Raw genomic sequence first — 14,239 nt, 5'->3', positions numbered from 1 at the left:
CATCCCAGCTCTCCACGATGTGTCTTGCCTGCCCCTCCTTCCCATGCCTCCCTAGTCTCTTCCCCCACATCCCCCTTACTCCCTCGCTCCAGCCACAGGGGCGTCTTCAGGTTCTAGAAGACACAAGAAGCGGTTTGTGCCCCTGCCTGGAATGCTTTGATCACTGATGTAGCCTTTTTTCTCACGCACATTTCAGCTCCTTTTGCACACTCAGCCAGTCCTCCGTGATCACGCCTTCCCTAACTTTTCCATTTAAAACTGCTCCTAGTTACTCCTCAATCAGCCTCTTTAGTCCCCATCTAGTTTCTCTTCTTGTTTGAGTGTGTGTTATCCAAAACTTCCTCATCAGAATGTACGCTCCCTGAAAGGAGCCTTCTTTCCTGCTGCATCTCCAGCACCCAGTGATCGGTGCATAATAGATGCTCAATTAGCAACTAGCATAGAAGGGACATAGCTCAACCAGCTAGGGAGCTGAGCGCCAGCTTTCCTCGGGGTTCTCGGAAGTGGGGCGGGAGGTGGACCAAGGTCCAGCCGGGGGGTGCCGAGTCCGGGAATCTCATCCTTTCTTTCCGTCCCCCCCACCCCCCGTTCTTCCCTGGGAACAGGCACAGCCAGGCGGGGCGCAGGGGGCCGCGAGCGCGCGGGAACCCGGCTGCTGTTACCACCTCCTGGCAGAGCTCTGCCGAGCTCCGGCTCCCCGCTAGGTGGAGGCAGAGAAGCCACCCGAGAAGGCACTTCGTGACGCCTTAATGCAACCACCAGGACATTTTGCTGCAGTCTGAAAAGGACGACTCTTTCTCCCCACAGATGTGGGCAGATGGCGTCTGGATGGACCGAAAGGGACAAATGCCGGGACGGAAGGGCGAGGGCGGGGGTTAGCCGGGACCGCCGGAGCGAGGAGGGACAGTTCTTCCAGTCTGACGCGGCGTAAGCACTAAGTCCCCTAGATCAAAATGGCCCCGCCTGGCCGTCGGCTCGGAGAGACTGGTGCGGCGTTAGGAGGCCAGCGCTGCTGTGCTTCGCCAGGGCGCGCGGGCGCTGCGCTCGGGTAGATGTTGCGTCTCTCCCAGGGGCCTGCGGGTCCCCGGACTAGACCTCCCGCGCACCCCGCTGTGGTCGAGGCCCGCCTGCTCCCCCGGCCCTCCGCGCCCCGCCCCCGGGCTTCAAGGCTCCCCTGCACGGCTGCTCGATCCTCGGAATCTCGCCCCCGCATTCCGAAGGTCAGAGACGGCTTCGGTTCCCAGAAGCCCCTCGGTACTGCCCACTGCCTGCAGCCAGACCGCGGGGAAGGCTGTCTGTGCCTCCCTTCTCAAAAGGGGCCTTCGGGAAGGGGAAGGAAAGATGAAAGTTCTTATGAATGCAACCTCCCAAAATTGCAGGCAAGGCGCTCAGTCAGTCTTTGCTCCCAGGGCAAAGCCCCCTCTTTTCTGGACTTTGTTAGCCTCAGCAAATCACTTAACCTGGTTTCGCCTTGGTTTACCAACCTGTCAAATGGAGTATTATCTCTAGGAAAAAAGAACTGTTGCAAGTGTTTGGCTAACACTGCAGGACGGTGAGGGGCTGGGCAGATAAGGTGACTACTGACTCCCAATGCCCCCCACACAAGGCAGGGCCGGAGTTTAGGCCTGGATCCCTCTAGTCCTGGTTACCCTTAGCATCACTCATGGTACTTGCTGCCCTGAGCAACCTCCATGTTCATTATTCTTATGGATTTGTGATTAGTCTGGTCTCTTACACTTTCAAGGGCGTCTGGGCAGTGTAGGGTGAACAAGAGGCAGATGCTGACATCCTGAGCCATGATCATGGCTGTTTCGGTTCACACTATACCCCAGGATGAGATTTAGTTAGTAAATAAAACCCCGGCTGGAGTAGATCCCTGGATGGCCTAGCAGTATTCTTTGTGGTTGGCATAGCAAATGAATTTGCTTCCTTACAGTGGGGTGAGGGAGATTTTGGAAACATCCTTGGCAATCATGGCGAGGGCTCCTCAGCTCCAATAGCCAGGTTTAGATGGAAGGCTCAAGAATGAACTGACCAGTCGGAGATGACACCGACTGACAGCTGCTTTCTCTTCTTTTCACAGTTGCCATTTGCAGTACTGCTCTAAATCTCTGACCTGGTGTGGGGTCCTAAAATAGTAAGTGGCCAGAGTTCCCACCTGTTTCTGTCCTTTTCTTTTCCCTAACCCTGGCATCAGGCTGTGCTTCGCGTCTTCCTTCTCACTTGGGCTGCTGAGGCCCTCCTGTTGAGCTGACTGCTGAAAAGAAAGCAGGATACACTTTCACATTTGAGAATCAGAGAAGTGTCTCATTTTTGTATCTGAGACTGCGAGTCCAGATCCCGAGGCATGACCCCAAGGCCTGGGCAGGATGGGCACGATCAGCTGTATGTCACTCAAAAACCCTATACCTCTTCTCACCTTGAGTGGAGTTTATGAAAGAAAAAGCCTCTGCCCTAGAATAATGTCCTTGCTTGATTTTATGAATGAACAAGAATGGTGAGGAATAGTCTTTGGTCAACAGGATGATAAAACCACACTTAAACCTTGAGAGATTGCATATTTTTTAAATTCCCTTTTTCCACCTCTTCTGCTTTATCCTTCCCCTCAGCTCCTGGGATTGGCTTTTAAGTCAAAGATTCCCCAAATACCAGATAGGCTGCAAATGAATAAATGAGGAACTTTAAAAAAGACTTATCCTTCGGCCCCACCGTTTGAATTTCACCCAATTATTTATAACCTGATTTTCATCAGAGGAGACCCTGCAGACCTAAATTAGAAGAGCTATGAAGGGTTTTGTTTTATAAAAGCAAAAAGTAAAAACAAAACAAGAAAACATGAACACATTTTAAAAACAACAGTCTCCGCTACAGCCCATTTTTACTGTTCTTAGCTCTTTGGATTGTTTTTTCCTTTTTCTTTCAGATACCTACTTTGACATCTCTAATATGCTTATGTGATTAATACTTCATTTTGAGACATTCAGTATATCACCTTTCTGCTATAGAAGGTAAGGATTTAGCTCACATTAGCCTACCTCTCTTCCCTCAAACTTATGTTGTTTTGTTACTGGTTAATTTTGTAATTTTAGTATCATACTTCCATTGTATGTTTTCCAACAACTACAAAGAGCAATAATAGCAAACTTCTATATATATATGCAAATTAAAATTAAATCAATTTTTAAATTCAGTTCTTCGGCCACTAGCCACATTTTGAGTGTTCAGAGCCACATGTCGCTACCATCATTACATAAAATTCTATTGGTCTCCCACAGGTCTAGAGCCTGGGCCTTTCATTTGAAGGTAGTATGAAAACTGAATATTTTTATCAATGTCCTTGCCCCTCAAGCAATTACTGTGGAAGATATATTGTAAGAGAATATGGTTGTACTGTTCAACTATATAGTATTTAGTAATAGCATTTTGACTGACGGAATTTTATACATGTAACTGGAGGGACAACTAAGCCATTAAACCCCTCCCCTCAGGGCAAGCCGGGACTAGTTACCCTATCTAAGAGTTAAATCAGATGCAAACAAAAGTCAATTTCAAAGCTTTGGCAGGTCTAAAATCCAAAAAGTATAGGGTCCATTTCTTATTCTTGGTATTCTGAAGGGAATACAGTTTAGAAGAGGCAAGAAAAATAAATCAAACGAAAGAAGATTTCTCTGCAAAATAAATGTAAAGTATCAACTGTAAGGTAGATTAGGGACTCTTACAAATTAAGAAGGGGTAGAAATTATCTTATAGATGTATATTAACAATATCAAATATTATTTGTCCTTAGAAGGTATACTTATCTGATTGATTAGTTAGCCTAATGGATAACGAAACCCTGAAAATAAGAGATCTATGTGTAATTCACACTAGACTTGGAGTGTCCACGCCTACTTAGGACTTAACAGAGGTGGAGAAATGTACTACTGGAAGAAGTGATCCAGTTAGAGGGTGAAGCGTCACAAAGCAGACGTTTTGGAAAGGGAAGTATCTAGAAAACCAAGGGCAGAGCTAGGAACTGTGGTTTCATTCCCAAAGGATACCTGTAAAGGACTCAACTCCTCTTGGGGCTTTTCTCTTGGATCATATAGTCATATGACTGTACATACAGATTTATATTTTCCCTTTGAGTTTTCTGTAGCCCCTCCATCCGTTCAGAAAAGTCTTGATACATCCACGCAAACTTGTCTAGTGGTGGGGCAGTAAAGGGGAGTGTGACCCACTCCACAATCACTCTTACTAGAGTCCCTGTGGGGAGAGCAGCATTCTATTGAGGGAACCATCATATGTCCAGGAGTTCCAGACACTGAGCAGATAGAAGACCACAGGGGATTGGGTGTGGGAAGTCGATGACTCACAGATATTACACAGAAAAGTTGACCCTGGTCGGAGTGGTACAGGGGGTGGTGGAGGTGGATGGGACTGTTGATTAGGTTATACAGGTGAGCTCACAAACACACAATCTACAGTCAGACAATCAAAGTGACCTTGAACCAAACAGATTTGGAGAAGATTTATTGATCAGATTGTTTTAGAAAACCAACAGCAAAACACTGACAAGGTACATAAATACAGATTGGACATTTTAGGTTAAATCCACTATATTTCCTACTTGCTTGTAGGAAAACAGGTAAGATGGAAAAGCTGTCCTGCTCATACGGCATGCACACCAGACTGCAAAAGGACTTCCACACTATTTAACAGGACTGGCAATAGCTTTAAAGTAAGGCAAGCATTGTATGCGGCCTAAGCATACCCTGTTCTGAAGAGCAAAGCCTAGGTTCACCCCTCAGAGAGACTGCATGGTAGAGAGACTGCATGGTAGAGAGAGGTTTCCCTTTCTTGCCTAGGTGCTTCCAGTAAAACCTTCATTGGCAGGTGCCTTTACAAGGAGATGCCTGGCATGCTCTCCCTGCTCAGACTCTGTGTACAAGGAAGTGATTTTGGAGAAAGTCAGTGTGCTTTCTGATGCCTCCTTTGTATTCTAAATGTACAACTAGTAAAATATCAATTACTACATCTTGTTTCTTCTCTGAAAACGGTGCCTGACTCACCCTGTACACTGACTAAGCTGGGCTCTCTAAAAAAATTTCTAAAAAAGTAAAAAAAAAAAAACAAACAAAAAAAACTTAACTAAAAATTACACTAAAAAGATGGTACCACTTTTGAAGCACAACTCAGAACTTCTTTTCATTACACAGACTAGGGAAGAGGTCGCTATTTGTGGAATCTAATGATTTTTGAAGGGTAGCACCATTGCTGGGCACCATCTGGTGGTGGCAATGCACATGGAGGTTACTGAGCCCTACAGAGCTACCTCAGGGCCTGCCAAGGCTTCTAGAGTTCCCAGGCATTTGGGGAACCACAAAGCAATTTAAGATAATGGTTTTCAGTGTTTGGAGCTTACAATCACAGGACCATAATTTTCATCCACTCTAGAACTCAATGCTAGAATAATGAAGAATAATGAAAATGGATGGCTTTTTTGGGCTATATCAGAGTGCTGGCAGGTAGACAATTCAGTAACCTGTGCTACTTTCTAAACATTTGAAAGATAACATAAAAAACAAATTGGTTTTATAGATTCAGACCAACATATTCTTAGAGAATAATTTAACTTTTCCGTTATGCCAGGCTTTCCTATATGTGGCTGGAAAAGTTATTTCCAAAGGGAAAAACAAGGCTCCTGCAAGATTAGAGAAAAGCAAACATTTGTCAAGAGCCAAAGAAATGTAGTCAAATGATGGGATTTCCCCTGCATCAAAAACAACTTTTTCTTCCTGAAGGTGCTAAGAGTTCTTTGGTGGTTATAGAAGAGACAGCCTAGAACCCAGGGCAGGAAATTATGCTGAAGCAAAGGACTGAAGAATAACAACTAAACTCAGGATAACCACTCATGGTTCCTAATTTCAGCTTTCAACAGTTTTCAGCTTTTACTGTTAATCAGGGCTGCTTACATGTTTGCTAGTTTTCTAGGCCGTCCATGATTCTTCCCTTTCCATTTCTAACTACTTCTTAACCTCACTCCACTGAAAAGGAGATGCTTGAGGGAAAGGGTTAGGGAGGAGGAATAACCATAAATGAATCAACGGTTTGGTAAGAAAGTTGAAATACTGATTATCGATGGATTTCAATTATCTGTGCTTTACTCTTGCTGCTTTGGATAAGCAAAGATCACTTGCTTAGAAATGTTAATATGCTTATATTTTAAAAATCTAGCTAAGTAATGGATACGAATAGTGGTAAGCAAATTTTTACATCATGTCACTAGGGTCCCCCCCAAAAGGCATTCTGCCTGTTGAAAGGATTTCAGTTTGCCCCATGAAGAACTGTTTCAATCAATTCCATACGAGTTTATAGTTTTCCCAGGATCTGGAAAATACTTTATTAAGTAAAGAAAGCATCATTTTCTTCATTTAATAAGGTATTAAATTCACAGATAAATTAGCATATACATGAGAGAACTGACAGTATCAAATCTTAGGTTTTCATTCTCCATTAAGGAAACTCTCCATTAAGGAAACTATAGGTGTCTTCCTTGTTCCTGGGCAAAGAAATGTAGGAAGACATGCAAATATAAGATAGTACATCAGTATAAGATAGTATAAGATGACTGGGAAAAAAATGTCAACTGTAACAAACCCAAGGAATAAGAAGTCTCTAAGAATTGGGGTAAGAAAATATGGACTTGAAACTAGCTTCACCAAGAGTTGGTTTAAGCCAGCTGATCACATCTAAAATTCTTGGCATGATTTGGCTCTAAAGTAATGAGCTGGTTTCCTTAAAACAGATACAAAAAGTAGTCTAGCTGCTTTATAGTCACACTCTATATATAATCTGTATATACTCATATGTGTTTCTATATATTGCACTTAAATTTACAAGACTGCAGTCAGATGACTGGGAGTACCTCAATGAGGCAGAGAGGCAGCAGCCATACACTCTCTGAAATCAAGTAACAGGGTCAGGAATTTAAAATGCTGGTTATATATATACACGCACACTAAAATACCTGGTGACCTCTTACATCAATCCTAGTCATCTACTTTAAGTCATCATACACAGGATCTCATTTGGCATCCAGAACATGTGCATATGTGTGGTTCTATAGCACTCAGAAAGCTGGCCATACTACATCATTTTCACTAGTGTAATATTAAAAGAAGACACCCTAGACCAATGATATATACTTTTATGAAAATGTCACATACAAGGTCTTTGATGTCAGGCCTCCAAAGTCTACCTCAAAAAGAACTGCCCACAGAAGGCTTAAAAAAAAAAGATGCTAGCGAGTGTGTGGACTGAACCAGACCTCATCTGCTATCTGGTGTAGCAGAACTAGAGACCTGCTTATATCCCAAGGACCATGGAAGTATAACACAGAGGCTGAGCATTCAGTCTTTGGTCCCTGCAGAAATCCATGACAAAAATCCTCCTCTCTCCCTACAGACAGCTTTACTTATTTAATTTGGGATACATTTCCACCAAATATACAGAGACCAAGGTGGAATCATATAGCAAATCTCTGTTTTGAACTACTGTTGCTGCTCACTCTAATAAGCTCTGGAAACAGCTTCATAAGCCCAGCAGTGGTTGGTGAGAGGTTAAATGCCAAATAGATTGGTAATGGCAAGATGTGGGGGAATGGACCTCTAAAGGAGTTGCTCATTTTCCTGTCTCTCCCGCCACCGCTCTCACACCCCTTAAACTCAATAGAGGAGTGGTTACTACAAGACTCTGCAGAATACAAGCTCCATTAAGTCAACCCAAAATGGATGGGATATCATAATAAAGCCTGGAAGTTAGGAATCCAAGTTTACAGGTCACAGTTTTCTCTTCCCCAGTTGTGAACACAGGATGGTAATTTTCTAGCCATAACTCAAAGGTGATTTGAAATCCACACATATCCTTTCTGAGATAAAGGAAAAAGAAGAAAAATTTTAAAAGCTAGGTGAAAAAGAGGCACTTAAAGGAAAAATTGTGTCCTAAATCTCCCATCTGAGTCTCCTGTTGGGAGGAAACCCGTGGGACGATCAGCACTGTGCCCACTTGTATGCCTTAAGCACCTTTGTTAACATGCATGAATTTCCAAAGGCTCATGTCTAGATGACTTACTCAACTATTCTAGCAGCCTGATGGCAAAACAAGTGAAAACATAGGTCATTTTTTCATATTTGAATTAAAAAACAACCATACAAAAACCCAAAACTAAAATTTCACACTAAAAAAGTTTCATTCTTTCCTCATGCTAGTGTTTAAAATGATATTTGTTTCTTCAGGAAGGATGATCTGTGGTTTTTCCCTTAAGACTTTCTATCCAATTACTAGACATTTATTCACGACACCATATACATTAAAGCAGATGGAAAAGGTGGAAATAAGCTAAGAGAAAAACTGGGCCAACTGGCTTTCTATAAATAAAATCAGTTGCCTGAGAAAATGACAGGGGTGTGGCCCAAGATTAGAAAAGAAACAAGTTCTGAAAAGAAAATGGCCACCACGTTGCATATGACAAAGCTCACAGCCCAGAGCAGAAACCAAGTTAACACTCCCTGATAGGGGCAAGCCCTCTCTGCTCCACTCTTCCCTGGTCTCTCACAAGCTTGTGTTTCTCCCATAGCATTTACACCATACACTTAGGTCTACATGACCCCATAAAGAAGTCAGAGATACTTGAAACCATTAATAAGCATGGCAGAACTTCAAAATGGCTCAGAATGAAGAACTTTGACAACCATAGTTTCTTGATTTGAAACATTCTTAGTGCCATAATCTCTAAGAGCCACAACAAACAGCACGACCACAGCACATATGTAAATCTTTAGACAAGCCAACTCTGACTATTGCTGGTACCAAAGGATGAGGAAAGAAATCACTAACCAAAGGCTGCTGAGATCCTTAACTTTCCTCCAAAGCCAAAGGATAGGTTTGGGTATCTATGCAGCAAGACATCACCTACTGCTGCTATTAGACTCAGTCACTCAATTAGATGCATCTTTGAAAACAGTTATGTTTCAAACAGTTAAGTTTCAAGCAGCTTAAGTAAAATCTTCAAGATTCTCATTCTTTTTGTTTTATCCCCAAACTGATAAGTGCTTGTTGCTGTTGCTGGATTTTTTTTTTTCTTTTAGTTTTGTTTTTGTTGGTAATGATTTTTTTTTGTAGAGCATTGGCTGACATGGTCATATGTTCAGAGTTCCTTTACAAATTCTTTGATATCTTATCTTGATTTATAACTTATGGTACTTTCAGACTTCTCCTCAACACCATCAAAGAAGAGGGAGTATGTAAGCATGTGTGTGAGTACTGGAGTGGGGATGGGAGGAGGAGAGAAGCAAAGGAAGCACAAGGGAAAGTAAGATTTCCATAAACTTAAAAACCAATTTACAGAAAGGCATCTGATGTATTTTCTGAATAAGGCCTTGATCAGGGTAACCAATCCTCTTTGTAGCACATTCTACACTGCCCATAAATAAAGGAGTCTCTTTAAATTAACATTTCCAGTATGAATGAACAGTCCAGAAATCCTCATTTCAAGCGCTCGATGAGTCCCTGTGTGAGTCCAAGGTGAAGAAGCTGTGTTCGGGAGAGGTTTGCTAGGTTAGGGAAGGCCGCAAGCAGCTTCTCCCATGCCAGTTCCAGCAAGCTAGGTACCACCAGCCAGATCTTAAACAATGACCCAGTCCGTTTGTTTTCATGGATGTTCACCACTCCTCCGTGAATGTACATGCAACCAGCCTATGAACAAATGGCAGTCAAAAGAGGGCAAATTCAAATAGGAGAGAAACAGATACTGACGTTGAAGACTCAAGGAGAAAAAAAAAACATAGATGCAACTGAGATGAGCTGAAACAAACAGAATTTCTCACTAACCTCAAACTAGTGCAGAGATCAAGAAGGATTTAAATAATGAATTACTAAGGAAAGCAAAAACTATCGATTTTTAAACAACAAACATTAGACTAAGACTATATTAGGTATTTACTGAGTCAAATATTGGGAATGTAAAGATCAAAATAAAGGTCTTTACCTTTGAGAACTAGTGGGATCTTCATGGAATCATGGGGATAAAACTATCCTTCCTTCCCAGAAAACACCCACTGATATTACTGTCAGCACCTGAATGCCATATATAGCACTTCTTTTGCATTTCTGCTACTCTTTAAATTTGTATCTGATTTTTTCAGAGGATTGGCTAGCTTTAGAAGGAAGTTTTAAAAACACATTCTTGCTACCAAGTTTGCCAGTATCAGGACTCTCTAGATCTCCCTATCATCTACAACTACGTAAAGAAAATATGAAAATTGAAACTTACTGGTGTAACAGCTGCACAGTGAAAATAAACTGGCTCAGGCATAGTAGCTGGGAGTTTCACCCACTGAAAAGTCTGCAGATTCAACTTCCAGATATCTCCCAGGATCACTTCTCCATTATAGCCCCCACAAATAAATACATCTACCAAGAAAAGAGAAATTCCATATCACCCAAAGGAAAAGCACCAAAGCTATGGTATGTTTGATAGTAGACCACACAACTAGCTGACAAGAGGTCAATTAAATGGATTTGTCCTATACCTTACAGGACTTCAACTGTGTGGTCTCCTCAATAGAGTTTGGACACTGTCAGGGTCTTTACTGGGACTGTAGATGCAAGACTCTAAGGAGGCTTTTTGTCAGGATCCACAAATCCAAATAGCTACAGATACCAGGCATAGAACGGGACTTCCACGGAAGACAAACAAATAGGGGTGCACATGCTGTAACAGGGTGACAGCTATGCAGCTCCAGCTGACTGATTCCACTAGGACTTTAGGTCTGCAGTTGCCAGATCTCCTGATATTTCAAGAGAAGCTACAAATGAGGATTTTTTTAAAAAGTGAAACATTTTGATTTTTAAGTGTTCACCTCTAATTTAAAAAATTATAATGCCTATCTGGGCCAAACAAAACATAACTGCAGGTCAGGGAAAACAACTCCTGCAAACACTTCTTTAAACAAACATCTTCTATGAAGACATTTAATTGAGGATAAATATTCACTGCAATGTTCACTTTGGGAGTACAAGACAAGTTCTTTTCAAGCTTTCTTCAACTCAGAGAAGACAGTTTGAAGCCCCATTTTATCTATACAGTTCTTTATGTCAGGACCAAAAATTTCCCAAAATGAAAGGATTTCTTGTAGAATCAGTTATAACTAATTAGGCAGCTTATAACAAAGACTATGCGAACCTTTCAAGCTAAATGCCCAGAACTAAGGCTGAATTCTTTTTGTAGGGTGCTTGGTCTCAAAGAATAAAATTAATAAATGTCTTAGTTCAGGTCTAGATCAAGTTTAAGCCAATATTTAGTTAAATAATAAAATGTATTGGTAACTTTTTGGCTAGATGTCAAGAAAAACTTTAAAGTACTAGCTCCATTCTCAGAGAGGCAAAGCTGAACAATGCCCCTACCTATAAATCTTATCCAAAATACAGAAGCATAACAAAAAGTACCTCCCATGCTAGAGATAGCTGCATAATCCTAGTTAAATCCAAACTAAGCTGTTGAAAGGATACTGGGTATCAATTCATTTACATATACCTTCCTCCCAGGAAAATTTAAGGAGGTATATTAAACTATGAAATAAGTGTAAATTAAAAGACAGGAAGATTATACAAAGAGGAGTCATTCACCACCCTTAGATATAGTGCTTTCTGAAGCCAAACAAAGCTTTTGTTGTAATATGGCCAAAGAATGAGCTAAGAGTTCTATTTGGCATCAGATAAAGAACAGAATAAACTTAATGAAATGACAGTCTGAAGGAGTCATTACAATTTAATACAGTATTCACTGAGTTCTCTATTGTATGAGCAGTCAAGTGAATCAATAATGACAACCATCTGATGAGGTGGGGTGCTGAAAGAACAGGTGGCAGAATAACAAAGCTTATTTATTGTTGACTTTTTAACTCTCTAATAACTGAGGGAGCCCAAATACCACACTAGTTTACATTATGAAAAACTGCTGAGAGAGGCATAACTTTATGGATTCCATTTAAGTTTACACTACAAGAAATAGATTCTCCCTAAAACCAAACACTTTTTCTGAGGAGCTATCTTTATGAAACAAGATATGCCTACAGATAGCTAAACTAATTACAGAAATGAAATCAGAATATTATTTAGAATCCTTACCATTTTTTATTTGAACACAGCTGTGACATCTTCGGGCTGCAGGGAAACCTGCCAAACACATAAACACAGAAATCCCATTATTCACACACACAAAAAAACTGGGAATAACATTGATATGACATAGAAAAATATATACTATTAATAACTCACTGAAAAAGAATCCCTTTGTTGCAATAAGCAAACACAGACTAGTCCTTCCAATTCTTCCTTCTACCTCAATATAAGGGTACACTGTTAAGTGCCAGGGAAACAGGTGGTGTGGAGAGGTCTGGGTTACTATGGCCCCTTTAGCCACAAAAAGCTGGAAGATCTTGATTTAAATTCCTATTTCTTATCCCACCCATATTTCCCCCCTTCTGCCACATAATTCAAATATCCTCACCAAATCTCATGCAAGATAATTATCCCCTCATCTAGCATAAGGGGATAATATTGATAAAACATTTTCAAGGTGTGATAAATGCAACTATCAACTGGAAAGCATATCAGGAGCAGAGTTTGAACTGATAAAGTGCATCTAACAATTGAGTCTCTGCTCAATTGCTAAGGAAGAATAATATCTGAGCTAAGGAATTCAAGTAATTTCTAATACCAGTTCAACAGATATTTTAGCTGCTATTTAGCTCAATAAAATTATTTTCCCATTCCAAAACAAGTAAAAGTATAAAATACATTTGTTAAAGATAAGTGAATCATTATTTTAAATTTACCTATTTTTTCATGGGGTTTTGTTGCAATTTCCTCCCATGCATTCGTTTCAAGGTTGTATGCATGGATCTTGGGGAGAGAGAAAAAAAAAGAAACATGTACACACACAAACACAGATAAATAACAGCAGTTTTAGCTAGCCTGAAAGCTGGATTTTTAACAGCAGCTTGGATTCTTGGTTGAAAAGTCCTCTTTTCCTTTGTATTTCTCTCATCTTTCCTAATTCAAATATAAGGCAAAACATTAAATAAGGCAACTGAAAATTAAGCACATATATGATTTCAATTAAAAAAAAAAAGATGAAGAAAGCTTGGAATGAGCAAAACACACCCAAAGCAGAAGTGCAGGTGATATATATGTATATATTTTTGCATAGGCAGGCATGGCAGGTGAGGACTCTGCCTGCTGAGCCACTGTAGCCCGTAGATGATTTTTGTTTCCTTCTGTGTACTGTTTTACAACTTTCAAATTTCCTAGAACCCTGGTTCCAATTCTAATTAGTTGCCCCAAATCTCATGTAAGATAATTATCCCCTCATCTAGCATAAGGGGACAATATTCATAAAACATTTTCAAGGTGTGATAAATGCAACTATCAACTGGAAAGCATATCAGGAGCAAGTTTGAACTGATAAAGTACATCTAACATGAAATGGGTGTTGATGAAGAATCTGCAAAAATTAAAATACCTAAATAACAGAATTATCTTGCTGAGGATGATACATGTCTCTCTTTATCTTCTCTCCCTCTTCTTTTTTTTTTTTACCTTGTTTAGGGAATATGCTGTCCAGGAAGTACCACCTCCCAAGATGTAAATCCTCTGCCCATCATGTGCAATTTCATGTCTGTATCTGAAAATATACAATAAAATACATTTATAATTAAGTGAAAACTGATGTACCTAAGATTTACCAGACTTTTATTGCATCATTATTTATAATAATAAAATATTGGAAATAACCTAAGTATTTAATAACAGAAAAATAGTTAAATAAATTATAGAATATATATAAAATATATTCATATACTACAAATAAGAATGTGGCATAGAGAATGGTTAATATATTGAGAACTTATTTTTGTGTCATTCAGTAAAAAAAAGTTACAAAATAGCAGGTAGGCTATACTCTATTAAAAATTTACAGATACACAAATCTGCAGAGAAAATTACTATAAGGATATAACCCATAATGTTAACCTTGTATCTTAGTTTAGATTGTTTTTTTATTTTCACTTTGCTTATTTATATTTTTTAGATTTTCTATACTCTTTTTGTGATAATTTTGTATAAAGGGAAAAACTGTTAGAGTTTTAAAAAATGATCTGCCTACATTTAATTAGAGTCCCTAGACTAAGGGCTTTCA

The 14,239-nt window shown here is 40.2% G+C and overlaps 1 protein-coding gene and 1 long non-coding RNA gene across 3 annotated transcripts in view; one reads left to right on the top strand and one right to left on the bottom strand.

The window, feature by feature from the left end:
• Window positions 1-588: 588 nt before the first annotated feature.
• On the top strand, window positions 589-13,771 carry LOC143658918 (uncharacterized). Its single transcript, XR_013163375.1, has 4 exons — window positions 589-927; window positions 2,084-2,137; window positions 2,924-3,008; window positions 13,651-13,771. It is a non-coding gene; the product is annotated as an uncharacterized LOC143658918 (long non-coding RNA).
• KLHDC10 (kelch domain containing 10) overlaps window positions 8,232-14,239 on the bottom strand; it is a 65,215-nt gene continuing 59,207 nt past the window's right edge. For both annotated transcript variants that reach the window (XM_077131175.1, XM_077131258.1), the window contains 5 exons: window positions 13,642-13,726; window positions 12,879-12,945; window positions 12,169-12,216; window positions 10,313-10,452; window positions 8,232-9,735 (listed from right to left, as the gene is read on the bottom strand). In XM_077131175.1, the coding sequence (XP_076987290.1) occupies window positions 9,526-9,735; window positions 10,313-10,452; window positions 12,169-12,216; window positions 12,879-12,945; window positions 13,642-13,726 (550 nt within the window). In that variant the 3' untranslated portion in view covers window positions 8,232-9,525. The remainder of the gene's footprint in view (window positions 9,736-10,312; window positions 10,453-12,168; window positions 12,217-12,878; window positions 12,946-13,641; window positions 13,727-14,239) is intronic.

The sequence above is a fragment of the Tamandua tetradactyla genome, chromosome 1 (assembly GCF_023851605.1).
Source record: "Tamandua tetradactyla isolate mTamTet1 chromosome 1, mTamTet1.pri, whole genome shotgun sequence".
Classification (NCBI taxonomy): domain Eukaryota; kingdom Metazoa; phylum Chordata; class Mammalia; order Pilosa; family Myrmecophagidae; genus Tamandua; species Tamandua tetradactyla.
This window is presented reverse-complemented; position numbering and strand designations above follow the sequence as displayed.